Raw genomic sequence first — 24,111 nt, 5'->3', positions numbered from 1 at the left:
TGCAGAACTTTAGACCTATATCACTAATGTCAATCAGTTGTAGAATTTTGGAACATGTATTATGTTTGAGTATAATGACTTTTCTGGAGACTAGAAATATACTCTGTAGGAATCAGCATAGGTTTTGAAAAAGATGATCGTGTGAAACCCAGCTCGCGCTATTCATCCATGAGACTCAGAGGGCCATAGACATGGGTTCCCAGGTAGATGCCATGTTTCTTGACTTCCGCAAGGCATTCGATACAGTTCCCCACAGTCGTTTAATGAACAAAGTAAGAGCATATGGGCTATCAGACCAATTGTGTGATTGGATTGAAGAGTTCCTAGATAACAGAACACAGCATGTCATTCTCAATGGAGAGAAGTCTTCCAAAGTAAGAGTGATTTCAGGTGTGCCACTGGGGAGTGTCATAGGACCGTTGCTATTCACAATATACATAAATGACCTTGTGGATAACATTGGAAGTTCACTGAGGCTTTTTGCGGATGATGATGTAGTATATTGAGAGGCTGTAACACTGGAAAATTGTACTGAAATGCAGGAGGATCTGCAACGAATTGACATATGATGCAGGGAAAGGCAATTGAATCTCAATGTAGACAAGTGTAATGTGCTGCGAATACACAGAAAGAAAGATCCTTTATCATTTAGCTACAATATAGCAGGTCAGCAACTGGAAGCAGTTAATTCCATAAGTTATCTGGGAGTAGGCATTAGGAGTGATTTAAAATGGAATTACCATATAAAATTAATCATCGGTAAAGCAGATGCCAGACTGAGATTCATTGGAAGAATCCTAAGGAAATGCAATCTGAAAACAAAGGAAATAGGTTACAGCACACTTGTTTGCCCACTGCTTGAATATTGCTTACCAGTGCAGGGTCTGTACCAGATAGGGTTGATAGAAGAGAGAGAGAAGATCCAACAGAGAGCAGCGCGCTTCATTACAGGATCATTTAGTAATCGCAAAAGTGTTACGGAGATGATAGATAAACTCCAGTGGAAGACTCTGCAGGAGAGACGCTCAGTAGCTCGGTATGGGCTTTTGTTGAAGTTTTGAGAACATACCTTCACCAAGGAGTCAAGCAATATATTGCTCCCTCCTACGTATATATCGCGAGGAGACCATGAGGATAAAATCAGAGAGATTAGAGCCCACACAGAGGCATACCGACAGTCCTTCTTTTCACGAACAATACGAGACTGGAATAGAAGGGAGAACTGATAGAGGTACTCAAAGTACCCTCCGCCACACACCATCAGGTGGCTTGCGGAGTATGGATGTAGATGTAGATGTAGATGTAGAGATTAGATGAAGAAGTGACCTTATAGAGACAGGCACTTTTGTTTAAATTCTGCTTGGAATGATAATGGCATAAAACTCCTGTAACACCTTGGGCTGAAAGATAGAAAGGGGGGGAGGGGGGGAAGTTAAATGATGCAAGTTATATCGAGCTGCACAAGATAGAGGAGCGTGGAGGGCTGCATCAAACCAGTCTCTGGACTGAAGACCACAACAAAATATAACATTCCCTATAAGCACAGCTTACATTTACAATTAACAATTTAGTACTACACAATACCATGATAACCACATAAGTTTTGATGAAATCAATACAGAAAACATGTATAAATTCAACATCAAGTTTTTGTACCTAAATTTTTGAAACATATTTATGTGAAACATCATTTTGCTTGAAAACAAAGGAAATACTGGGAGTCAGCTTAGATACATAAAGTATATGTAAATAAACATATCGATTGCATGGATTTTGCAACTTAGCTTACTTTGTGTCCCCTGTTACACTAGTGTGCTGAGGATGGACTCTAGAACTTCAGTATATCTCAGAAATACAATGAGAAATGTGTAGCATAGCAATGAAATACAACAATGCTATACACTAACAATATGTTTGGCCAAGATAATCTTTTACACCTGCAGTCATTATAATCTCTTTTTTTGACTATTCACATAAACTATTCCTACACGTCAGTGTTCATGTTTCATTGATAAATTCTTCCAGTAAGATAAATTCTGATATAAATGTTCTATTCACTGATATGGTAATCTAGATGGATGAGGTTTACTATTACCTAATTCAGAAAACTTAGTCATTTCTTCAGTGATAGATCTTATCTGTTGCAGAGACCACTGTGCTACTTTTAATGTTTCCACCTGATCGTATCTCATCTGGTCTATGTCACCTTTCACCTGAAACACACGTAAAGTTGAGAATAATATACATTTCATCACGTTCATTTTAGTACTGAGTTCTATCATGCTATCCTGAATCATTTGCATACAGCATTAAGGTATGCTGGGTACAAACATTTTCACTTTAGAAAGGTAAATCTTTGGTCATTGGTGAAATGGGTGGCAGAGTGTCATTTGTAACATTAACTAGAGGAGAAAAAAGGAACTGTGGTAGTTGTGTTGCTCACTGAACACAAAACAGGTGGATACTATGGATTTGCTAAGTGTGGAGGGTAAAACAGATGGGTAAAGCATGAGAGACACATAACAAAAAGATGTCTAAATACAAAACAGTTCCTTTATTGGAACATTAACAGGCACAATTAATTGCAGAACACAGTAATAGCAGAACACATTTACAAAGGTAAGTTGCCATGAAAATGTCTCTGAACAAAAACTCTTAGTTGTGTTGGCCCGGTAATCCCACCACCCATGAACACATTATGAATACACACGAGGCATGCCTACTGACTGTATGTAGTGTAATCAGTTTACACATCTTTAAAGATAACAAGAGGAACATCATTAATGTTCTTGAGGTATCATAAATGGGGCTGATGTAACACAGTGACCAAGGAAATATGCAAATAGAAATAAATGAACTTGGAAGTACCGTGAGTGCATCTAACCTAACAGAGTGATCCAAGCAAAATACAAATAAACAAACTTGAGGTACCATGGGTGAAGCTAATCTAATACAGTGATCAAAGCAAAATACAATATACAAATAAACAAAGATGAGGTACCATAAGTGAAACTAAACTAACACATTGACTAAAGCAAATACAAAATACAGATAAAAGAACTTGAGGTATGGTGGTCGAAGCTAGTCTAACATAGTTGGGGATTTCAGTCTCTAACAGCTGCATGCATAATGCTGCGTTAGTTTATGTATAGTTCACAAACAAATGTTGGATCTTGCCACACTCCCTACAATTTAAGCCTCAAACAGGCACGCTGTTTCTCATAATGCAAATGCACACACAGCATACTTTGTACACTTGTAAAGAACAGCTGTCTTTCTTTTACCAGGGAAACATTTATGATGAAAATCACAGTTTAATCTCAGTTTAATTCAGAAATGATAAAATAAACTTACATTAAATGAGCTAAATCACTGTTTAATTAGACAGTAAAAAATAAAATGTCATTATATCACTTTTGCTCCACACAAGTATTAAACCACAATAATGATGCACTCAAAGCATTAAACAGTGCAGCTGCATCAGATCACTACCAACTGCTTATTTGATTGCTAATTATCTTGTAGATTACGGCCTCATTTTCGGACTGCTGCTAGCTGAGAATCTGGTTTATTTTGTCAACTAGCTCCCAATTTATTTTGTATTACTGCTGCACACTTAGATGTATGATAACACGATGTATCACTGTTAACTGAAGCAATCCCACAATTGCAAAACAATGGAATAGTATAAGACAATGTTATCTGTAAATGGTGCACATTATACATAGGCATGCTCACTCAAGGGTTAATTGACTGATAAAGTTTATACTCTATGCTAAGGGCATGGGATCACAAGGCAGGTGGTGAATAATGCTGTCCTGAAGTATGGTATCAACCTTGCCTTCTAATTTTCCGTAGCATCATGGGAGCCTGCAACACTGTTCATTTTACAGACACACAAAACTGACTCACCATTTATGTCTTCATGGGTCATGCAACTATCTGAGTGCTCTGCAACAATCTAGTATGTTCTGATAATGAAATAACTTAAACACAAACTTAACACCAAAAGAACATTAAATTGTTGCTTTTCTTGTGTGCACAGCTTGGCATCAGCAGGAGAAGTCCAGGTGTTGGGGAGGCTTCCTGTAGCATGTTTTAGGAAAAAACTCCAAGTGCTGCAGCAAAAAGGTGTGTAGCAGAGAAAACTCTTGTTCTTGGATACATTCAGTTAGTGATGAACTTTTTGCTGAGCGATGAGCCATTTGCTACAGTGCAAGATCATCACTCAAGCAGACAGGTGGTGGGCACAAAAAAAGTAGTAGTGCATCACCGCACAATACTCCCCCCCGCCCCTGCCCCCCCCCCCCCCACCCCCTCTCTTCAAGAAGAAGAAAGCAGGTTGCAGAATGCAGTGACCACTCCCAATATCGATTACCCCACTGCCACTTGTGGAAGCATGGTGTCAGTGGAGTAAGTGCCACTGACGGTGGTGGAGGCACTGCGTGATACATGGCTGCCTCTGTGACATCACATCCCGAGCTCAGCATGGTGGTAACATCCAACCACATGGTAAAACGGGATGGGGGGGCAGTGATGCACATGGGAGGGGGGCATAGTTGGGTATGCTGCAGTGTGGGGGTGGGGCCTGCTGGAGTGTATGGGAAGCAGCTCGTGCTCAGGCAAGTCGCACATTGCAGGAGGTGCACAGTGCATCCTGCACGGGTAGCATAACACACGCTGTCCTGTACCGACACTGTACACACCCACTGCTACCACCTTTTGCTAGTAGACTGGGTCACACTTTGTGGTGAAGGTGTGTGATGACATCATGGGGCTGGTGACAGGTGCCTGATGTGGTGTTGGTGCCTCTTCACTCAGACAAGGCACCAGAGGACAGGACCAACAGCAGGAGTGAGGTGGCAGGTTTCAGGGGCAGCTCTGCTGGGTGTGGTGTGATAGCAGGGTGGCCTCCACTCTCAGTTCCCAAATATTGCCCACCAAGGTGGCAGAGTCCATCACCTCAATTTCAATGACAGATGGTGCGGAAGGGCTGGGAGGTTGAGTGTGTATTCCCTCTTCAATCAGTCAATGGATACTGTGGTGGCAGCATGACATAGATGTATGTAAAAGGTCTTCTCCCTGCACAAGGGGCAGGCCTGAGTACTGTTGGCAGAGCAGTGACTGGCTGGTGTCCATTCAGGGCATGACATGCATGCAGATGCAGAGGTACTGATGCACAAAGGATTTGTGCTCGCCAAGGCATTGTTGGGGCACCAGGCATATGTGTGTCATGTAGTTACTATACATAGGCTGGGTTGCAGGTGGTGGCCAGCAGGGGCTGCACCCTGATGAAGTTGCCTGGGACAGTGAGCAGCTGCCCGTAGACGACTTACACTGTGGACACATGCAAGTTAGTTTTATGGGCCACCCACAATGCTAGGAGAACTAGAGGCACGGTGGCAGACCAAGTTATGGTTTGCATGCAAGGATGGCTTTTAGGATCATGCAGAATCTCTCCACCACACCATTAGTCACAGGATGGTAACTAGTAATAAAATGGATGAGCATACAACAGGTTTTGTTTAAACAGGCAAGATGTGAATTGTCATCCATGGTCCATCATCATGTGTCTGGGGTATCCAAAATACAAGACCCAATTGTCCACGATAGCTTTTGCCACTGTATCCACCATGATGTCAGGCAGTAACATGGCTTATGGCCACAGATTGTACCTCTTGATAATGGTGAGGATGTACTGGTGGTTGTTTGGCAATGTAAGGGGGACTACAATGTCAGTTACGGACATGGGAATGACAATGGTCCACTGGGATAAGTGCTAGCATGAGAGGCAGGTGTGATCCCAATCATTGTAGTCCCATTGAATGTTGGGCCAGATGAAATGCTCCCACAAGAGGGCCGCAGATGCACAGGTGCCAGGATGTGACAGGTCACGGAGGTGTTGAAATGCCACCTTGTGGAAGTCTTGGGGACTGAGGGGGGGCTGCAGGTGCAGATATGCAGATATGCTCTGTGGAGTTGGCTGTGTGGCCGGAAGTCATGCAGAAGTTGCCACCTAACATGTGCGTTCGTACGAGGAACTGTGTGCCGTTGGAGGTTGAGGCCAGCGTTTGGTCTCTCCTCAGTCTTAGCAGCTCAGGTATAGCTGCCTTGGTGGCAGTGAGAGCACAGGAGCAGCTGAGGCAGTTGGTGACGATATTATCGACGCCTGCCATGTGCCATATGTTGGTTGTGAACTGACCTATTTACTCCTGATGAAAGATTTACCTAGGAGAATTCTAAGTGCCTTCCTTTTGACAATATCCTGTCATAAGTGGGTGGTGGTCAGTCCAGATCATGAAGGGGTGTCCTTCCACCGAGAGGTGGAAGTAGTTGGCCACTTCATAGACAACAAGAAGCTTAAAGATTACACTGCCTAGCTCCGCTGTGGCCCAGAGAGCTTCATGGAAAAGAACGCCAGCAACTGCCAGGAACCTGGCAGATGGTTGCTGTCAAAGGATGAAACCTAGGGCAGACTGGCTGGAATCAGTAGCATTCATGAGATGGGCAGTCAGATCGGGTTGCACCAGGAGGCATATCAGTTTATGCAGTATTTTAAGACAACATTAGGAACATCGTTAATGTGTTTAACATATAGGAAAAAGGGGCCAATCAAACACAGTGATCAAGGAAATATGCAAATTAAAAAACTGAATTTGTGGGTACTCTGAGTGTATCTAATCTAAAATGGTGATCAAAGCAAAATACAAATTAACCAACTTGAGGTGCCAGAAATGAAGCTAATCTAACATAGTGACAAAAGCAAATAAAAAATACAAATAAACGAACTTGAGATACCATAAACGAAGCTAATCTAACACAGTTGGGGATTTCAGTCTCTAGCAGCCACAAAAAGAGGTGGATCTTGCCGCACTTCCTATAATTTAACAAGCTCTGAGATGGGGATACTACACACGCAGGACGCATGTCTGTGAGGCAGGTGCTACATAATGTTGCCATGGAGTATGGCACCAATCTCACCTTCTAGTTCTCCACAGGCATCACAGGAGCCTGCAGTGCTGCTAGTTTTACAGACACACACAACCAACTCATCATTGATGTCTTCAAGGGTCATGCTCCTATCTGGGAGCACTGCATCAAGGCATCCAGTTCTGATAATGAAATAACATGAACATAAACTTAACACCAAAGGAACATGAATCACTGCACTTGTCATGTGGACAGCTCCGCATTGACTTGGGAAGAGCTGAGAGTTGGGGACATTTCCTGTAGCATGCCTTATGGAAAAACCACATTCAGAGTGTCTAAGTGGCACATGATAGAGAAAATTCTTGTCCTCAGATGCATACAATTCACAGTGCGGTTTTTCGGGCAACACATAATCTGTTAGAGTGCAAGATTGTCTGCTAGAGCAGGAGAGTGTTGAGCACAAACACATAGTAGTGCATCGCCACAGTGTATTATGATATAGTTTTACACATGTAGTTTTTATTACAAGAATCAGTAAGGGACATTTTGTAGCAGAAAACATCTCTCAAAATCCAACCTGAGTCAGAGTTGTGCCTTTGATATGCAGTGGGGAGGAGGGGGGCGGGGGGGGGGGGGGGAGTTGTCAAGCAGAACGTTTTGTTCTTTTTGTGACCACAATGAAGGGACATTTTAGGATATCCAATACAATCATCTAACTTCCTAAACAATAACAATGTAGAAGCTGGGCTGAGGTATTCTGTTGTGGACTTTGAGCCAATGGCTTCATCTGAAGCTGTAAACCTGTATGAAGGTGAAAGTCTTTAAATGTTTGTGTTTGTAACAAGAAATATGGGGACATTTTCAAATTCTGTTAACCATCATTAATTGATTAATACATGACAGAAATGATTTGTGAAGTAGGTATGATGCTCTAATTTCAATCATATAGTGTATTACATTGACCTTTGTCTTTTTTCTTTATATATATATAAAAAAAAGTAGTCATAGTGCAGAGACGCATTTTGCTCCTTACCTGTAGGTATTGTATTTCATTGTTAGATACAGCAATCTGCCTCTGTTTGATCTGAGATGACCTCTTATCTGGAGATGTCTTAGTAAAATTTGCATTCTACATATACTGAGATAAGATCTCACACTCTTTGCTCATCAGTATATATAGCTATGTTCATCAGTATATTTAGCTATGCTCCATTACTCTGTAAACTAATTCCTGGCATTTGAACACTAGCATTCAACATTTTTCTTACCTCTCTTATTTCATTGTACTTTGATTATGCCTTTTGCATTTACTAAACTTCATTTTTTCTTATTATGTCTTATCTTCCTCACAGTATCACATTTGATGTACTACTGTCCTTCTCTTGTAACCCTTGAAGGAACATTAACTGCTCCTGCAATAATAAATTCTCTCAAACTTATATTGATGGATGAATTTTCAGTGCAGTTCAGTGTGGCTCCTAATAAGATTTATGTTGCCTTGTTTGTCTTGCCTTCCTACAGTTATTGTGTGAGATACATTTTCTTTAACACTTTCACATCTCACCACATGAATAATTCTGCTGTGCATCTCACATTAAACTATATTATTTCAAGCTTTTTCTCACTACTTAATTGTAAGGATTTCTCAGTGCATGATAACATTTTTTGACACAGTTACATGGGTATTTTACAAAATTCATTAGGACAGCGTATTCAATAACTATGAATAAACATACATTGGAGTAGAACTTCATGCACAGGAATAGGAATTTGTGTCATTATCTGTTTATGAATTAAGGCAGCAAGGTTTTTCGCCTAAGTTGAGGTTGTAACATTGTCTTATGGAGGTTAATAATTGATCTGAGTGCGCTCACACAATGGTAAATGTGGGGATACACAAATCTGTTTCTTAATTTTTAACTGAGTGAGCTTTGCACCTTTTCCCTCTAAGTGTAGGATGCCTACATCTATTATTATTCATAATTTTTGTTTAAGTTATGTTCAACGAAAGACAAATCTGACTTCTTTTCTCTCCATTTTCAATGGTGTTCTCTGAGCCTAGTACTTCCAGCCAGTCCAGTGTAGCAGGACTGACACTCTTGGCCAATGATCTTATAAACCTCACTTTTCATTGCAACAGTTCAGAATCAATGAAAATGATTAAGTTCATAAGCAGTCATAATCTTGGAATAGACACATCCACCCATCTGCAACCTTACCAGTCTAATCCTATCTGCAAAGCACGACTTTTATTTTCATTCATAATATATCATAGCGTAATGTAACAGGGATTAAACATCTGCATGTACCAGTCTTACAAAGTTTATTACCTTTATTTTCTTGGTCTACCTAAGTGTCTTTGTCCTTTAGGATTCTTATTAACCATTTGTTTCGGTAGTTTCTCACCTCACATTCTGCCCACATACTGTTTTCATCTCTCTCTCTATGTAATCATTTACTTTGGCATTAACAGTTTATAAGACATACCTAAAAACTTCTTTAGACTGCTTGTAAACCATATCAGTTGACTTGTTCTCTCCTTCAATCCACCTCATAACTGGAAAATTGCTTTGCATTCTCTATCACTCACAGGTTCCCCAGGTATTTCCTGCAAAATTATTTTATTTGTGACAAGATTGCCTTATGGAGACTGTTATGGACAACATGGGGTTTAAAGTAACTTGTTAGATAGCTCATACAATTTACTTTCATCTCTCTTTCTCTTTACCACTTCTTAGCTGTAATCACTATTTCTCGTGTTCGTAATTACAAACCTGCAAAACATACTGTGAATGCAAGAATTAATTCTGCAGTATAAATAGTTGAGAAAGTTTTCAATATAAATAACATCATGCTATCCAACAGAGAGCACATGGTTAAACAAAATTGAACCACCTGTTTCCCATAATCACCTACTGACATGTATTACATAGTCCAAGAAATTGTCATAATCATTATATATGTGTATTCTACTCCATCATTTTACAGAATTTTTACTTCTACATATCATGCTAAGTGTAATTTCAAAGCTGACATCGTTATTAAACACCCTCTGGATACCTGAGCTATTAATGTTATCTTTGATTATGAAGGATATGTTTCAAATGGAAAAGTCACCAGCCGTCAGCTTTGTTTCGTATTTTCTTGATCCTCTTTCATCATTTCATGTACACAGTATGATCAGCTATGGAACAAGTCAGTTGTGAAGTGATAAGAGGGACACACTTTTTTATGATAGTATGGGTACATACAGTATTTTGCAATTGCATAAAAACAACACTTTGCAATTTCAGTACATAATGTTAGATTATTTCTCTAAGTTATTTATATGCACACAATCTCCAGAAGGGAGTAGCAGCTTTTATATCAATAAAATTAAATTTATTTAGTGCCTCTCTTAAATTTATTGTCATTACAAAATTGGCACCTGGAAAATTCTGAAGGTTACAACAAAAATTAGGAAATTTATAGAGTCCATAGATATCTACATGGATTACTTCATAAGGAATTTCTCTATGATGTAGAAGCAGTGGGAAGTTAAATATGCCTTCAGTATGATTTAAAAACTTTATATAGTGTTCACTGATTTCACTTTCTCATGTCTGAAAACGCTTTACTGCATGCTGTCTTGCTCTAAAATTAACACCATATTTTAATATAGAATGAAAAGAAAGAAAAATATTTGTTCTAGGTATTTTCTGTGACATCAATTTTCGAACACTCTCTTTAGGTAAAATGTTACACTTAACTAGTTTGAGACATTTTCAATGTGCATATCCTATCCAAGATTATCCTAAAGCCAGATTCCTTTAAAGTTCGTGTGATCTACTGAACAAGTGGTTTTGTTATTCCACAGTGTGTTTGTACACAGTTAGTCCCTATTTCTTTCATTGTGGAATTTTAGTGGTGCTATTTCATTTTAATTAATGATTAGTTTATTTTTATTAGTGATATTTATTACAACTTGCTTCATAAGTGCATATTAATTGTACATACTTATCCAAAGAAGAAAAAAGGACCTGAGTGATATGAGTTAAGAACAGACATCCTCCACACTTTCAATACGATGACTTTTCCTTCTTTTTCATACAATGGGAAACCCAGGATGGAATGTAACAGTATTATCAGAAGATAGTTGCTACTCACCATATAGCAGAGATGCTGAGTCACAGATAAGTACAAGTAAAATAAGCTTTCGGCCAACAAGGCCTTTGTCAAAAAAAGACAACAGGTGCACACACATCCACGCAAATGCAACTCACATACACATGACCACCATCTCTGGCAACTGAAGACTACAAACAGCAGCACATGGTGGGAGAGGCAACTGGGTAGGGGTAAGGAAGAGGCTGGGGTGGGGAGGGGGAGGGATGTTGGGTAAGAGTAGAGGATGGTAAAGTGCTGCAGGGAGAGCATGCAGAGACAAGGCAGAGAGAAGATAGAGCAGATAGATGCAGTCGGGTAGTTAGATGAAGGGCAGGGGAGAGAGGTGGGTGTAGCAGACGACGAGAGAAGTAAAAGACTGGGTGTGTTGGTGGAATAGAGGGCTGTGTAGTGCTGGAACGGGGACAGGGAAGGGGCTAGATAGATAAGGACAATGGCTACTGAAGGTTGAGGCCACAAGGATTACGGGAATGTGGGATACACTGCAGGAAAAGTTCCCAGCTGCATAATTCAGAAAAGCTGGTATTGGTTAGAAGGATCCAGATGGCATAGGCTGTGAAGCAGCCATTGAAATCGAGAACATTGTGTTGGGGGGCTTGCTCATTTCATTATTTCATTTCATTTCATTTTATTATCTTCCTGTATATCATTTACATGATGTAGGAATTGTCACAACAAAGTTATCATACTAGTACAAGTACTACAGACATAATAATAGAATATCACTTTCAAGGCATTTTTAAAAGTACAAGTTTAGACATACAAATTAAAATTTTTGGCAATAAATTTACACACAATCAAAGTACTGAAACTTCCTGGCAGATTAAAACTGTGTGCCCGACCGAGACTCGAACTCGGGACCTTTGCCTTTCGCGGGCAAGTGCTCTACCATCTGAGCTACCGAAGCACGACTCACGCCCGGTACTCACAGCTTTACTTCTGCCAGTACCTCGTCTCCTACCTTCCAAGCTGTGAGTACCGGGCGTGAGTCGTGCTTCGGTAGCTCAGATGGTAGAGCACTTGCCCGCGAAAGGCAAAGGTCCCGAGTTCGAGTCTCGGTCGGGCACACAGTTTTAATCTGCCAGGAAGTTTCATATCAGCGCACACTCCGCTGCAGAGTGAAAATCTCATTCTGGAAACATCCCCCAGGCTGTGGCTAAGCCATGTCTCCGCAGTATCCTTTCTTTCAGGAGTGCTAGTTCTGCAAGGTTCGCAGGAGAGCTTCTGTAAAGTTTGGAAGGTAGGAGACGAGGTACTGGCAGAAGTAAAGCTGTGAGTACCGGGCGTGAGTCGTGCTTCGGTAGCTCAGATGGTAGAGCACTTGCCCGCGAAAGGCAAAGGTCCCGAGTTCGAGTCTCGGTCGGGCACACAGTTTTAATCTGCCAGGAAGTTTCATATCAGCGCACACTCCGCTGCAGAGTGAAAATCTCATTCTGGAAACATCCCCCAGGCTGTGGCTAAGCCATGTCTCCGCAGTATCCTTTCTTTCAGGAGTGCTAGTTCTGCAAGGTTCGCAGGAGAGCTTCTGTAAAGTTTGGAAGGTAGGAGACGAGGTACTGGCAGAAGTAAAGCTGTGAGTACCGGGCGTGAGTCGTGCTTCGGTAGCTCAGATGGTAGAGCACTTGCCCGCGAAAGGCAAAGGTCCCGAGTTCGAGTCTCGGTCGGGCACACAGTTTTAATCTGCCAGGAAGTTTCATATCAGCGCACACTCCGCTGCAGAGTGAAAATCTCATTCTGGAAACATCCCCCAGGCTGTGGCTAAGCCATGTCTCCGCAGTATCCTTTCTTTCAGGAGTGCTAGTTCTGCAAGGTTCGCAGGAGAGCTTCTGTAAAGTTTGGAAGGTAGGAGACGAGGTACTGGCAGAAGTAAAGCTGTGAGTACCGGGCGTGAGTCGTGCTTCGGTAGCTCAGATGGTAGAGCACTTGCCCGCGAAAGGCAAAGGTCCCGAGTTCGAGTCTCGGTCGGGCACACAGTTTTAATCTGCCAGGAAGTTTCATATCAGCGCACACTCCGCTGCAGAGTGAAAATCTCATTCTGGAATCAAAGTACTCATCTACGTCATAGAAAGTTTTGCTTAAAAGGTAATTTTTAAGTTCAGTCTTAAATTTTACTTCATCTATTATTGCCTTCATGTACACTGGCAGAGCATTGTAGAGGTTTATTCCAAAATAACTTACATGCTTTTGGGTTTGTGTTGTCCTTACCCTTTCTACAAACAAATTCTTATGAGTTCTAGTATTATAATTATGGCAGTCCTCATTTGTACGTAGATTTTTCATATGTGTTCTTGTACACAGAATGCTTTTAAAAATATACAGTGATGGTATTGTGAGTATTTGCAGTTCTTTGAAAAGGGGCCTACAATGAGTTATTGGAGAGTTATTTGTTATGATTCGTACAGCTCTTTTCTGAAATTTGAAGATATCTGTTAAGCTTGATTTAGTTTTACCCCAGAACACTATGCCATAAGACACGATGGACTGAAAGTAAGCAAAATACACTAGTCTAGTACAGTCTGTACTGCATACTCTAGATAATATCCTCAATGCAAAACATGCCGAATTGAGCCTGTGGGATAAGTACTTGAGATGGTCTTTCCAGCTTAAGTTTTGATCAATGTGCATGCCCAAAAACTTTGTGGATTGTACACTCTCTATCTTCTTATCCATTAGTTTTAACTGGAGGTCCATATCTTGAGTTGCTTTGCCATACTGTATATAATTTGTTTTACTTAGATTAAGTGTTAACTCATTAGCATTAAACCAGTGTTGAATATATTTCAGGACTATATCAGTTGTGGTGGTTAATGATTTTTTATCATCACTTATAATTATGCTAGTGTCATCTGCGAACAACATTATTTTAGTAGAAATATTAGGATTTTTTATGTCATTTATATAAAGCAAGAATAATAAGGGACCGAGAACACTGCCCTGTGGGACACCTATTTCCAATTTCTTTGCATCTGAGACCCACTTGATTTTCTGATTTTTATGCTCTGCGATGATTTCTACCACCTGAGTTCTATCTTGAAGGTAAGATTCAAACCACTGCTTCACAACTCCCCTTACACCTATTGCCTCCATCTTGTTTAACAGAATTTTGTGATTTACTGTATCAAAAGCTTTAGATAAATCTAAGTTAATTCCCACTACACATTTTTTAGTGTCGAGACTCCTGACAATCTCTTTGGTATAGGCATGGATAGCTGATTCTGTGCTGTAGCCTGAGCGAAAGCCATGTTGATTGCAGTTTAGAAGTTTGTGAGCCTCTAAGTAATTTATGAGTCTGGTTTTCATTAATTTCTCTAGAATTTTTGAAAATGATTGGAGAAGGGATATTGTTCTATAATTTTCTACCTTATATGGATCTCCTTTTTTAAACAGAGGTCTAACCTTAGAGATTTTCAACCTCTCAGGAAACACACCTTCGCTGAAAGACAAATTGGCAATATGTAACAGGGGCTTTATAATTTGTTGGGCAACTTTTTTTATTATTGACACAGGCACTTCATCCACACCTGCAGACATTTTTGATTTTAGACTCTTTATCACCTTTAATATTTCATTATCATTTGTGGGAGTTAACAACATACTACTGTCTACTTTTGGGGCTGTTAATTTCTCATGTTTAGTAAAGTTTTTACTTAATGACACTGGTACACTTAAAAAGTAATTATTAATGTAATTTGCCAGAGTTTCATCTTTTAATTCAATATTTTCACTATTTTTGAGTACTATTTCCTGATCGTTGAGGCCCTTACCTGTTTCCCTTTTCAGAATTTCCCAAATAGTTTTTGATTTATTGCCTGATTTTCTTATTAATTTATCATTACGTAGTAATTTTGCTTTTGTAATTACTTTTCTATATATTTTTTGTAATTTGTTACATATTCTTTAAACTTGGGGTCAGTCCAACTTTTCAGTCTATAGTTAAGCATTTTCATGGTCCTGGAGGAATTTCTAATACCTGTTGTGATCCAGGAGTTAGCATGTGTATGCCCATATGTGTTTGTTTTGAAAGGTTTCTTAGGAAAACACATTTCAAAATTCAACATAAACAGGGAAGAAAAAACATTATATGCAGTGTTTGTGCTAGTTTGTAACAGTACTTCTGCCCATGACTGGTTAGTCAGTGTATTTATGAAGTGACTGCAACTATTTGTGGAGAGGGTTCTTTTGTACATTTGGTATGAACTATTTTTGGTCACAGGGGCTATGGGAAATTTAAGGGTAAGTGCATTGTGATCAGATATTCCTAGGTCAACATTTATTACATCTATATCTATGGCATCTATATTTGTGAAGATATTATCTATGAGACTTTTTGAAGAGTTTGTTATTCTTGTAGGGTTAGTTATATGTGGATACAAATTGAAGCTATGTAAAACATTCAGGAACTGATCTTTGGATGCACCTTCAGTCAATAAGTTGACATTAAAATCTCCACTTATAATTATTGTTGATTTTTTATGATGTAATATTTTGAGCAATGCCTCTAACTTATTTCTAAAAATTTCAGGATCACCACATGGTGATCTGTACACTGACATTATTATTAATTTACTCTTTTGCATATTCAACTGTATTGCTGCAGCCTCAAAATGTTTTTCTTCATTCAAGGATTCAGTTACAGTCATATTTTTAACCTTTACTCCAGGTTTTACATAAATGCAAACACCGCCATGTCTTGTTTCCTTCCTGCAAAAATGGCTTACTAATTTGTATGGGGAAATGCAAATATTTTCTAGTTCATAACTCATGCACCAATGTTCTTGAATGCAAATACAATCTATACTAGCTTCACTGGCTGCAATCTCAAGTTCTAATATTTTATTTTTAATGCATTGTATGTTAAGGCTCATTATTTTTAAATTATTGAAATTAGATTGAGAGGAGTTTGTACTCATGTTTCCCAATGTTAGCGGCTGTTCCTTGCCGAGGCTGGGTACCAAAAATCCTTAAGAATTACACTTTTCCTGCTCCTTGTATTTCTTACCCCTGGACGTGCCACCATACTTCTTTTATCTGTAGTTGTAGCTGCTGTTTCAGTGGATGCTGGAGGTGTTTCTGAAGCTGATGATTCAGTGGATGTTGGAGATGCTGCCAGTTTTGGTGCTGAGTCTGGTTTTGTAAGTGATGTTCCAATTGATACTGGAAGTGATGTTCCAATTGATACTGGAACTTTTGCTGAAACTGTATTTTCGTTTAAATCTTGAACTACAGTTGGCACTGACGTTACTGTGGACGTTGAAGCTGCATATGAAGGGTGGTCCAGTTGTTTTTTGGTCACAGTTTGTCAGCAGCTATTCATGTACACAGACAGCTTGTTGGTTGCCATGCCCATGTAGAATACAGCACAGTTGTTACAGCTTAGCTGATTTTACAGGTAGCCCTGCCTTTGATGGGACAGGTGATGTTTGTGACCGGACTGGAGTAGGTGGTGATGGGAGGATGCATAAGACAGGTCTTGCATCTAGGTCTACTACGGGGATATGAGCCATGAGGCAAGGTGTTGGGAGCAGGGCTTGTATAGCAATGGACAAGGGTATTGTGTATGTTCGGTGGACAACAGAAAACGGCTGTGGGGATGGGTGGGAAGGATAGGGGATAGGACATTTCTCGTTTCAGGGCATGATGAAAGGTAGTTGAAACCATAGCAGAGAATATAATTCAGTTGCTTCAGTCCTGGGTGGAAGTGAGTCATGAGGGAAATGCTCCTCTGTGACTGGATGGTAGGACTTTGAGAGGTGGTTGGTGGTAGTGAAGATAAGGCTTGTGAGATCTGCTTTTGTACAAGGTTGAGAGGGGAGGGGGGAATTATGGTATGTAAAGGCCTCAGCGAGACCCTCGGTGTATTTTGAGAGGGACACTCCTCACTGCAGATGCGATGCCCATCGGTGGCTAGGCTGTATGATGGGAGAGAATTTTGGAGGGTGAGGTAAATTTAGTAGTCTGCAAGACAGGGTTTGTCAGCTATGAGGGGACATGGGGGAGGTATGGGTTGTTGCCAAGCTGGTGAACTTCTTGGTATGGAATGGGTGACAGATGTCAAACTGGAGGTATTGCTGATGGTTAGTAGGTTTTATATGGACAGAGGTACTGATGTAGCCATCTTCGAAGTAGATGTTAACATCGAGGAAGGTGGCTTGTTGGGTTGAGTAGGACTAGGTGAAGTGAATGGGGGAGAAGGTGTTGAGGTTCTAGAGGAATATGGAGAGGGTGTCCTCAACCTCGATATAGATCAAAAAGATGTCATCAATGAATCTGAACCTGGTGTGGGTCTTTAGGATTCTGGGAGTTCAGGAAGACTTCCTCTAGGTGGCCCATGAATAGGTTAGCACAGGATAGTGTCCTGTGGGTGCCCATAGCCATACTCCGATTTGTTTGTAGGTAATGCCTTCAAAGGAGAAGTAATTGTGGGTGAGGATATAGTTGGCCATGACAACTAGGAAGGAGGTTATTGGTTTGGAATCCATCAGGTGTTGGGAAAGGTAGTGTACAATAGCAGTAAGCTCATGGGCATTAAGTATGTTAGTGTAAAGGGAGGTGGCATCAATACTGACAAGCAGGGCCTGTGTGGTAAAGGAACAGAAGCTGTGGAGAGTAGGTGGAGGAAATGGGTTGGTATTTTTGTATATAGGAGTGTAGGTTGCCAGTAATAGGCTTAAGCTGTTGTCTAAGAGAGCAGAAATTCTCTCTGTGGTGGCACAGTGACCAGCCACAATGAGGCATTCTAGGTTATTGGATTCATGGACTTTAGGAAGCATGTAGAAGGTAGGAGTGCGGGGAGTGGTAGGGGTGAGAAGAGAGATGGATTCCGAGGAGAAGTTCTGGAATGGGCCTAATGATTTTAGGAGAGACTGGAGATCCTGCTGGATTTCTGGAACAGAGTCATGTGGCAGGGTTTATAGGTGGATGAATCTGACAGCTGATGGAGTCCTTCTGCCAGGTAATCCTTGTATTCAAGAGAACTGTGATGGACCTTTGTCAGCAGATAGGATTATAAGGTCAGGATCAGTTTTTAGGTGGTGAATTGCAGTTATTTGTGTGGATGTAAGGTTAGTTTGGATATTGAGGGATTTGGAGAATGATGGTGAGGCAAGGTTTGAGGTTAAGAAATTATGGAAAGTTAACAGGTGGTGGAACATGGTTGGCTGGAGGAGTGAACTGAGTCAGGCAGGGTTCAACATTGGTCTTTGGTTGAGTCAGATTGGTAGGGTTGGTGGCAAAAAAGTGTTCCCACTGTAGGGAATGGGAGAAGGAGAGAAGGTCTTTAACAAGTCCTGCATGACTCAATCTGGGGTGGGGGTGGGTGAGGGGAAGGGAAGGGGGGCAGAAGGTGAGGCCTTTGGAACTGATATTTCTGTGGGGCTGAGGCTTTTGGAGGAAAGGTTCACGATGTTGTTGAGGGTCTGTTTAGGTTATGGATTCTCTGTCATGGTGGGAGGGAGTTTTGGAGGATGGGGTAAATGTAGTAGGTCTGCGAGACAGAGTTTGTCAGCTGTGAGGGGACATGGTGGAGGTATGGGTTGTTGCAGAGATGGTGGACAGTGGTAGTCCAAGTTGGGAGTAGGAAGTGAGCAGAGTGGAGGGTTTTTTGCGGGGCATTGTGCATGTTGCTCTATTTCCTGGAGGGTGAGCATTTCAGTGTGTGTCGTGGGATCCAGGAATTTGGGATTGCATAGCAGGAAAATTTAATGGCTGGAGGGAAGGTATTGTAAGGAAGTTTGGGCTTGATTGTATGGTTTTGCAAAACTATGTTGGTGAGAGCTAAGGATTGGTTGGTTTGTTCATTTGGAGAAGGGAACCAAACAGTGAGGTCATCATTCCCATTGGATTAGGGAAGGATGGGGAGGAAGTTGGCCAAGTCCTTTCAAAGGAGCCATGTTCGGCATCTGACTGAAGCGACCTAGGGAAACCTAAACCAGGATGGCTGGATGTGGGTTTTAACCCTTGTCCTCCTAAGTGCAAGTCCAATGTGCTAACCACTCCACCACCTCACTCAGTGGGGCTAAGGATTTCCAGACTCTGAACTGATGGAGGTAATTGTGGAAGGAAGGATGGCAGCCGGAGATGGGTAATTTGGTGGTAGGGCCATTTAGGAGGATTCTATGAGGCATAACACTGTAGGAACAGTATGTGGGACTGGGTTCAGGCTATGAATAAGGAAACTTTCATTTACTGATGCAGATGGAGGAAGCAAGGATCCATGGTGGTGGAAACAATGTGAAAAAATACATAAACAATGTAGAATTGCACATGAAAAGCTTCACAAAAAACACCCAAATACGTGAAAAAAAAATCATGAAACTGAAGAAACGAATGAAATAAGGGGAAACAAGATGAAATCTGAGGAAGTACATCGATAGTGAAAGATGAAAACAAATTGCAATTGGCATGAAGTCACAAAGATATCAATAGAAAAATGTAAATAATTTTTTTTTTTTTTACTGTGGGTTGATGGTCTGTTGGTTGATTTCCTTCTTTTTGCTCTCTGAAATTCACAAATGTAACTATAATTACTTTGTGCACTACTGCTACCAATCCTAACTGTTGTTAAGATTGAATGTGCTGGCTCATACCACTCACAGATTTGCACTGCATATTGAAGATAACAAGGATATCCTGCTTACTGAGTGCATACCTGTTTCAGTAAAACTAATTTCTTTGTTGTTAATATTCATGTATCATCTGTTGTCTGCCACAATATGCTAGGTACATGAATAATTGTAAAACTATTATTTATTGAAATTCTGGTACCCAATACCTTTCATATTAAAACTATTAAAAAATGAAGTAATACTAAATCTTTTGTGACGGAAAAAGTGTTCAAATGGAAGAAGTTAGCAAGTGCAAATAAATGAAGTGGCATTGACAATGAACGTGCTGATTGCATTTTTAATTGTTATTTTTTAAGAGTCAGTTTAGTATCAGCAAAATAGATACATACTTCAGAGGTTGTGCATAGAGAATGTACCGCAATAGTGCAGCAATGATCCTTGCTAAGTGTATGTCTTAAATATAATACAGTTTAGTGATAGTGCATAACATACTACAATCATGAAGTCTTCTGTCATTTTGTTGCATTATACCTACTGCCACATTGCAGCATCTCACACCACCTGCCAGGCATTGTTACATTCCTCCTTATTAATATTACTGCAGATCTTGGCATCATCACACACCATACAACAGATTTGCAGATAGTAAAAGGGATTTGCATTAAGCTAGAGGGGCAAATAAGTTTCAGCTTTTAATTTCATCTAGATATTGACATTTTCGGTGTTGTTAGCCAATCCTGGTAGAAGCTATAGAAAATCCAATGTGCACTACTAAATATTACAGCTTGCTGCATAGATTTCATAATAAAATAATATAGACACAGGATTGCAAAATCTTTGCTGGTTTTAATTTTTTGTAAAGGTATAAATGAATGTCAATTCTTGAAGAGTTAAAATCAATCAACCACTTCAGTTTTCTGCATTTCAATCCCTAATGTAAGCAATTAGTAAATAATGTACGAGAAGTTATTTTTACAAAATTTCTGGCTATTCAGAACAACACACAGGCAAATAAATGTACAAATGACCAACAATGACTAAGTATATTTTTAATTTACAACTGCCTGCCCCCCCCCCCCCCTTTCTTCCTTCTTCCACATCCCACCCCTCCTAAATTCTTCTCTCTACTTTTATTAAAAGAATTATGTTTAACACTTTTTCATATGAAAATGGTTGTAATTTACCTGTACAATCTTATTTCTGTTTGAGTTTCCAGCATATTCAATAGCAGTTAAATCAGCTTTAGTTGCTCGTACACGGCTGGAAAATGCATAAGCTTCATCAAAAAGTCTTATTGCTTCCACTTTGGCAGCACCCGACTCTCGATTAATTTTTGCAATTCCCTGAAAATGTTAGACAGAATTACACTGGTCTAAATTTTTTTATTTAGAAATTAATGATAATCTCATGAATATTAACATTAAAATACTTAATATTGAAAAGATTATTCCATCCTAGACTTTCCATTAGTTGAAAATGGAAAATAAAAATAAGTCACCATTCACATGCAGAGGTAAGGGTTACACTCAGGAGTAGCTGATTAGGTACAATAGTCAAGAAGTGTGTAGCGAGTCCTTTTATCCTGATGATGGTGGTGGCCAATCATAGTGCGTACTATATGAAACACCAAAAGGGGTCATTGAGATATGTGACCACTCAGTCACCACTCACAGGTCATGAAGATTGGTCAGAGCTGAGTCCAAGACACACAGCATTTAGGTGAGGTGACATGGAGTACCATAAAAGCATCCTCACCTGTTGATTGTTCCTTGAACTGTGCAAACACAATTCAGGAGCAATGGACTGACTCAGTCTTGCTGAAAGTGCAGCTCACCTGCAGAGTTTTGAAGACGAATAAGTAGATGCACCAATTGGACAATACAATTCTGTTCTTTTCCCAGAAAAAAACTACAACAAATGTAGTAGACATTTCATCTGACAGCAGTGCTCCTACACAAGTAAACCTCTGTCATCAACCGAAACATCGCCCTGCTGGAAAATTGGATACATCACCCCATCCAGTTCTCAATGTTTACCAATGTGTGTATTGAAAAATCAGTCCAGGTGAACTTTTCTATTTTTTCTGGATCCAGTGTTGATGTTCTTGTGACCCTGTGGACAACTGGGACATGTGGTGCGCTATTGTCGAGAAAGGCAGTGGATATTTGATGATGCCCATGCCATAAACATGTGAGACAGTTAATTCTACACTTCAAAGCCAGGTGGTCACATATGGTATAGCTATTCATCACCTGTTACTAACAAGCATGATATTGTCACAGAAGAAGCTGAGTAGCACTGTGGTGTGGTGGTTATGATACTAAACTGTTGCATGGAGGGTCGTGAGTTCAAAACTCATCTAGACTGTACTATTTTTAATTTCTATATTCAGTTCAAGTACAGTCTAGAAGTATCCAAAAATGTCTCGAATCATTGTACTGTAATGTTCTGTAGCCGTATATATACTGTATGTGTTCTGGCCAGAGGCAGTTCGCTACATGCTCTTGTACGTGCAGGTGCTGAATAAACCTTCGTTAAGTGAAGTTAGTGTTCGTCATTCATCTAATTACACCTTCTTCTATGTGACATTATGCTGGTGGAGGCGCTGGGTATTGGAACTTGTGATAGTATACATTATCGACAACACAGTTGCTCCCATCAGGCCACGGCAGAGCCGCCATTCACGTGGCGAGAAACCTGAGTTCGAACCATGCTCAACAGATCGCAATCTATTGGAGACAGAAGAAGAAGAGGACATTATGATGACAGCAACTATGTGCCACCATATGAGACATCCTTCCGGGTTCTCTGGTGATAATGGCCAAGATCCAAACAAGTGGCTGAAGGTATATGCGCATATAGCCAAATTTAACAAATAGTATGACACCGTGTGTTTGGCTAACGTATTTTTCTACTTGGAGGGCACTGGCAAGCAATGGTATGAGAACAATGGGGAGAAGTTCACAAGATGGGAAGTATTCCAGGTGGAACTGGACACACAATGACAGAAGTGCAAGGCTGAAGATAAGTTAAAGTGCAGGGCACAGCATCCAGGAGAAACTACAGCATCCTACATTCAAGACGTCTTGGAGCTGAGTAAAATAGTGGATCCTAGAATGATGGAGGAAGATAAGGTTGCACATCTCATGAAGGGTGTTGCTGAGGACATGTATCAAGCCCTACTCCCGAAGGAGGTTTCGACAGCATGGTGCCAGTATATCGAGACGATGCATCAAAAAAGAATTACATGCAAGAAGCTTGAACAGCTCCCAAATGTTGTATCGATGTCTGTGATGGAGGAAGCAACTGATTTCACAACTGTTCTTTGTCAGATAGTGAGAAAGGAAGTCCAGAAGGCACTTGGATTGCACGGAAAGCAAAAAACTGACACACTTCAAGAGGTCATAAGGGAGGAAGTGGAACAGACATTGAACCCAATCTCTCGTCCTTCATTTCCCATTTAAAATGGTGAAAAAGTCAAGACCCAGGTGGAGCTACATTCCTACAATGTCGCATGAGGAACCTGTTTGGGTACCAAGGAAGACTGACGTCTGGAGGACCCAGGATAACCAACCAGTATGTTTCCACTGTGGACAACCGGGACATGTGGTGCATTATTGTCAAGAAAGGCGGTGGATATTTGATGATTCCCATGCCAGAAGATAGCAGACCGATCTTAGCTGAAGCCAGCCCCGGGACGATGAAGATGAACAAGAAGTACTGCACTGAAAAGGTGTTTGAATGTTGTGCAGGTGTGGTTAAATTTAACGGAGCAAAACTTCTAACTGTTGTTATTTATAGATCCCCAGACTCCGATTTCACAACATTTTTGCTAAAGCTAGAGGAGGTTCTTGGTTCACTTTATAGGAAATAAAAAAAGTTAGTTATATGTGGTGACTTCATTATTAATTGTACAAGTGATTGTGGAAGGAAAAGGTTGCTGGTAGACCTCTTTAATTCATATAATCTTATGCAAACCGTGTTCTTTCCAACGAGAGTGCAAGGGAACAGTAGAACAACCATAGACAACATTTTTGTTCATTCCTCATTACTAGAAGGGCATTCTGTTAGCAAAAAGGTGAATGGCCTTTCAGATCATGATGCACAAATTTTAACTCTAAAAGATTTTTGTGCTGCAACACGTGTTAAATATAGTCATCAGCTGTTCAGGAAAGCTGATCCAGTTGCTGTAGAGACCTTTGTAAACCTTATAAAAGAACAAGAGTGGCAAGATGTTTATAGTGCTGATACAGTAGATGATAAATATAATGCTTTTCTCAAGACTTTTCTCATGCTCTTTGAAAGTTGCTTTCCATTAGAACGTTTAAAGCAGGGTACTAGCACAAACAGGCAGCCTGGGTGGCTGACTAGAGGGATAAGAATATCTTGTAGAACAAAGTGGCAATTATATCAAAACGTTAGAAACAGTCAAAATCTAAATGCAGCAGCCCAT

The 24,111-nt window shown here is 40.4% G+C and overlaps 1 protein-coding gene across 3 annotated transcripts in view; it reads right to left on the bottom strand.

Annotated features, from left to right (window-relative positions):
• LOC124794744 (laminin subunit gamma-1-like) overlaps positions 1–24,111 on the bottom strand; it is a 337,502-nt gene that overhangs the window by 7,244 nt on the left and 306,147 nt on the right. For 2 of the 3 annotated variants that reach the window (XM_047258351.1, XM_047258352.1), the window contains 2 exons: positions 20,843–21,001; positions 2,096–2,213 (listed from right to left, as the gene is read on the bottom strand). In XM_047258351.1, coding sequence (XP_047114307.1) covers positions 2,096–2,213; positions 20,843–21,001 — 277 coding nt within the window. Of the gene's footprint in view, positions 1–2,095; positions 2,214–9,417; positions 9,539–20,842; positions 21,002–24,111 lie in introns of all 3 variants that reach the window. The other variant, XR_007016605.1, reaches the window with a different exon arrangement.

Source organism: Schistocerca piceifrons, chromosome 4, assembly GCF_021461385.2.
Source record: "Schistocerca piceifrons isolate TAMUIC-IGC-003096 chromosome 4, iqSchPice1.1, whole genome shotgun sequence".
NCBI lineage: Eukaryota > Metazoa > Arthropoda > Insecta > Orthoptera > Acrididae > Schistocerca > Schistocerca piceifrons.
Note: the sequence above shows the minus strand (reverse complement) of the source record. Positions and strands in the feature narration are given on the sequence as shown.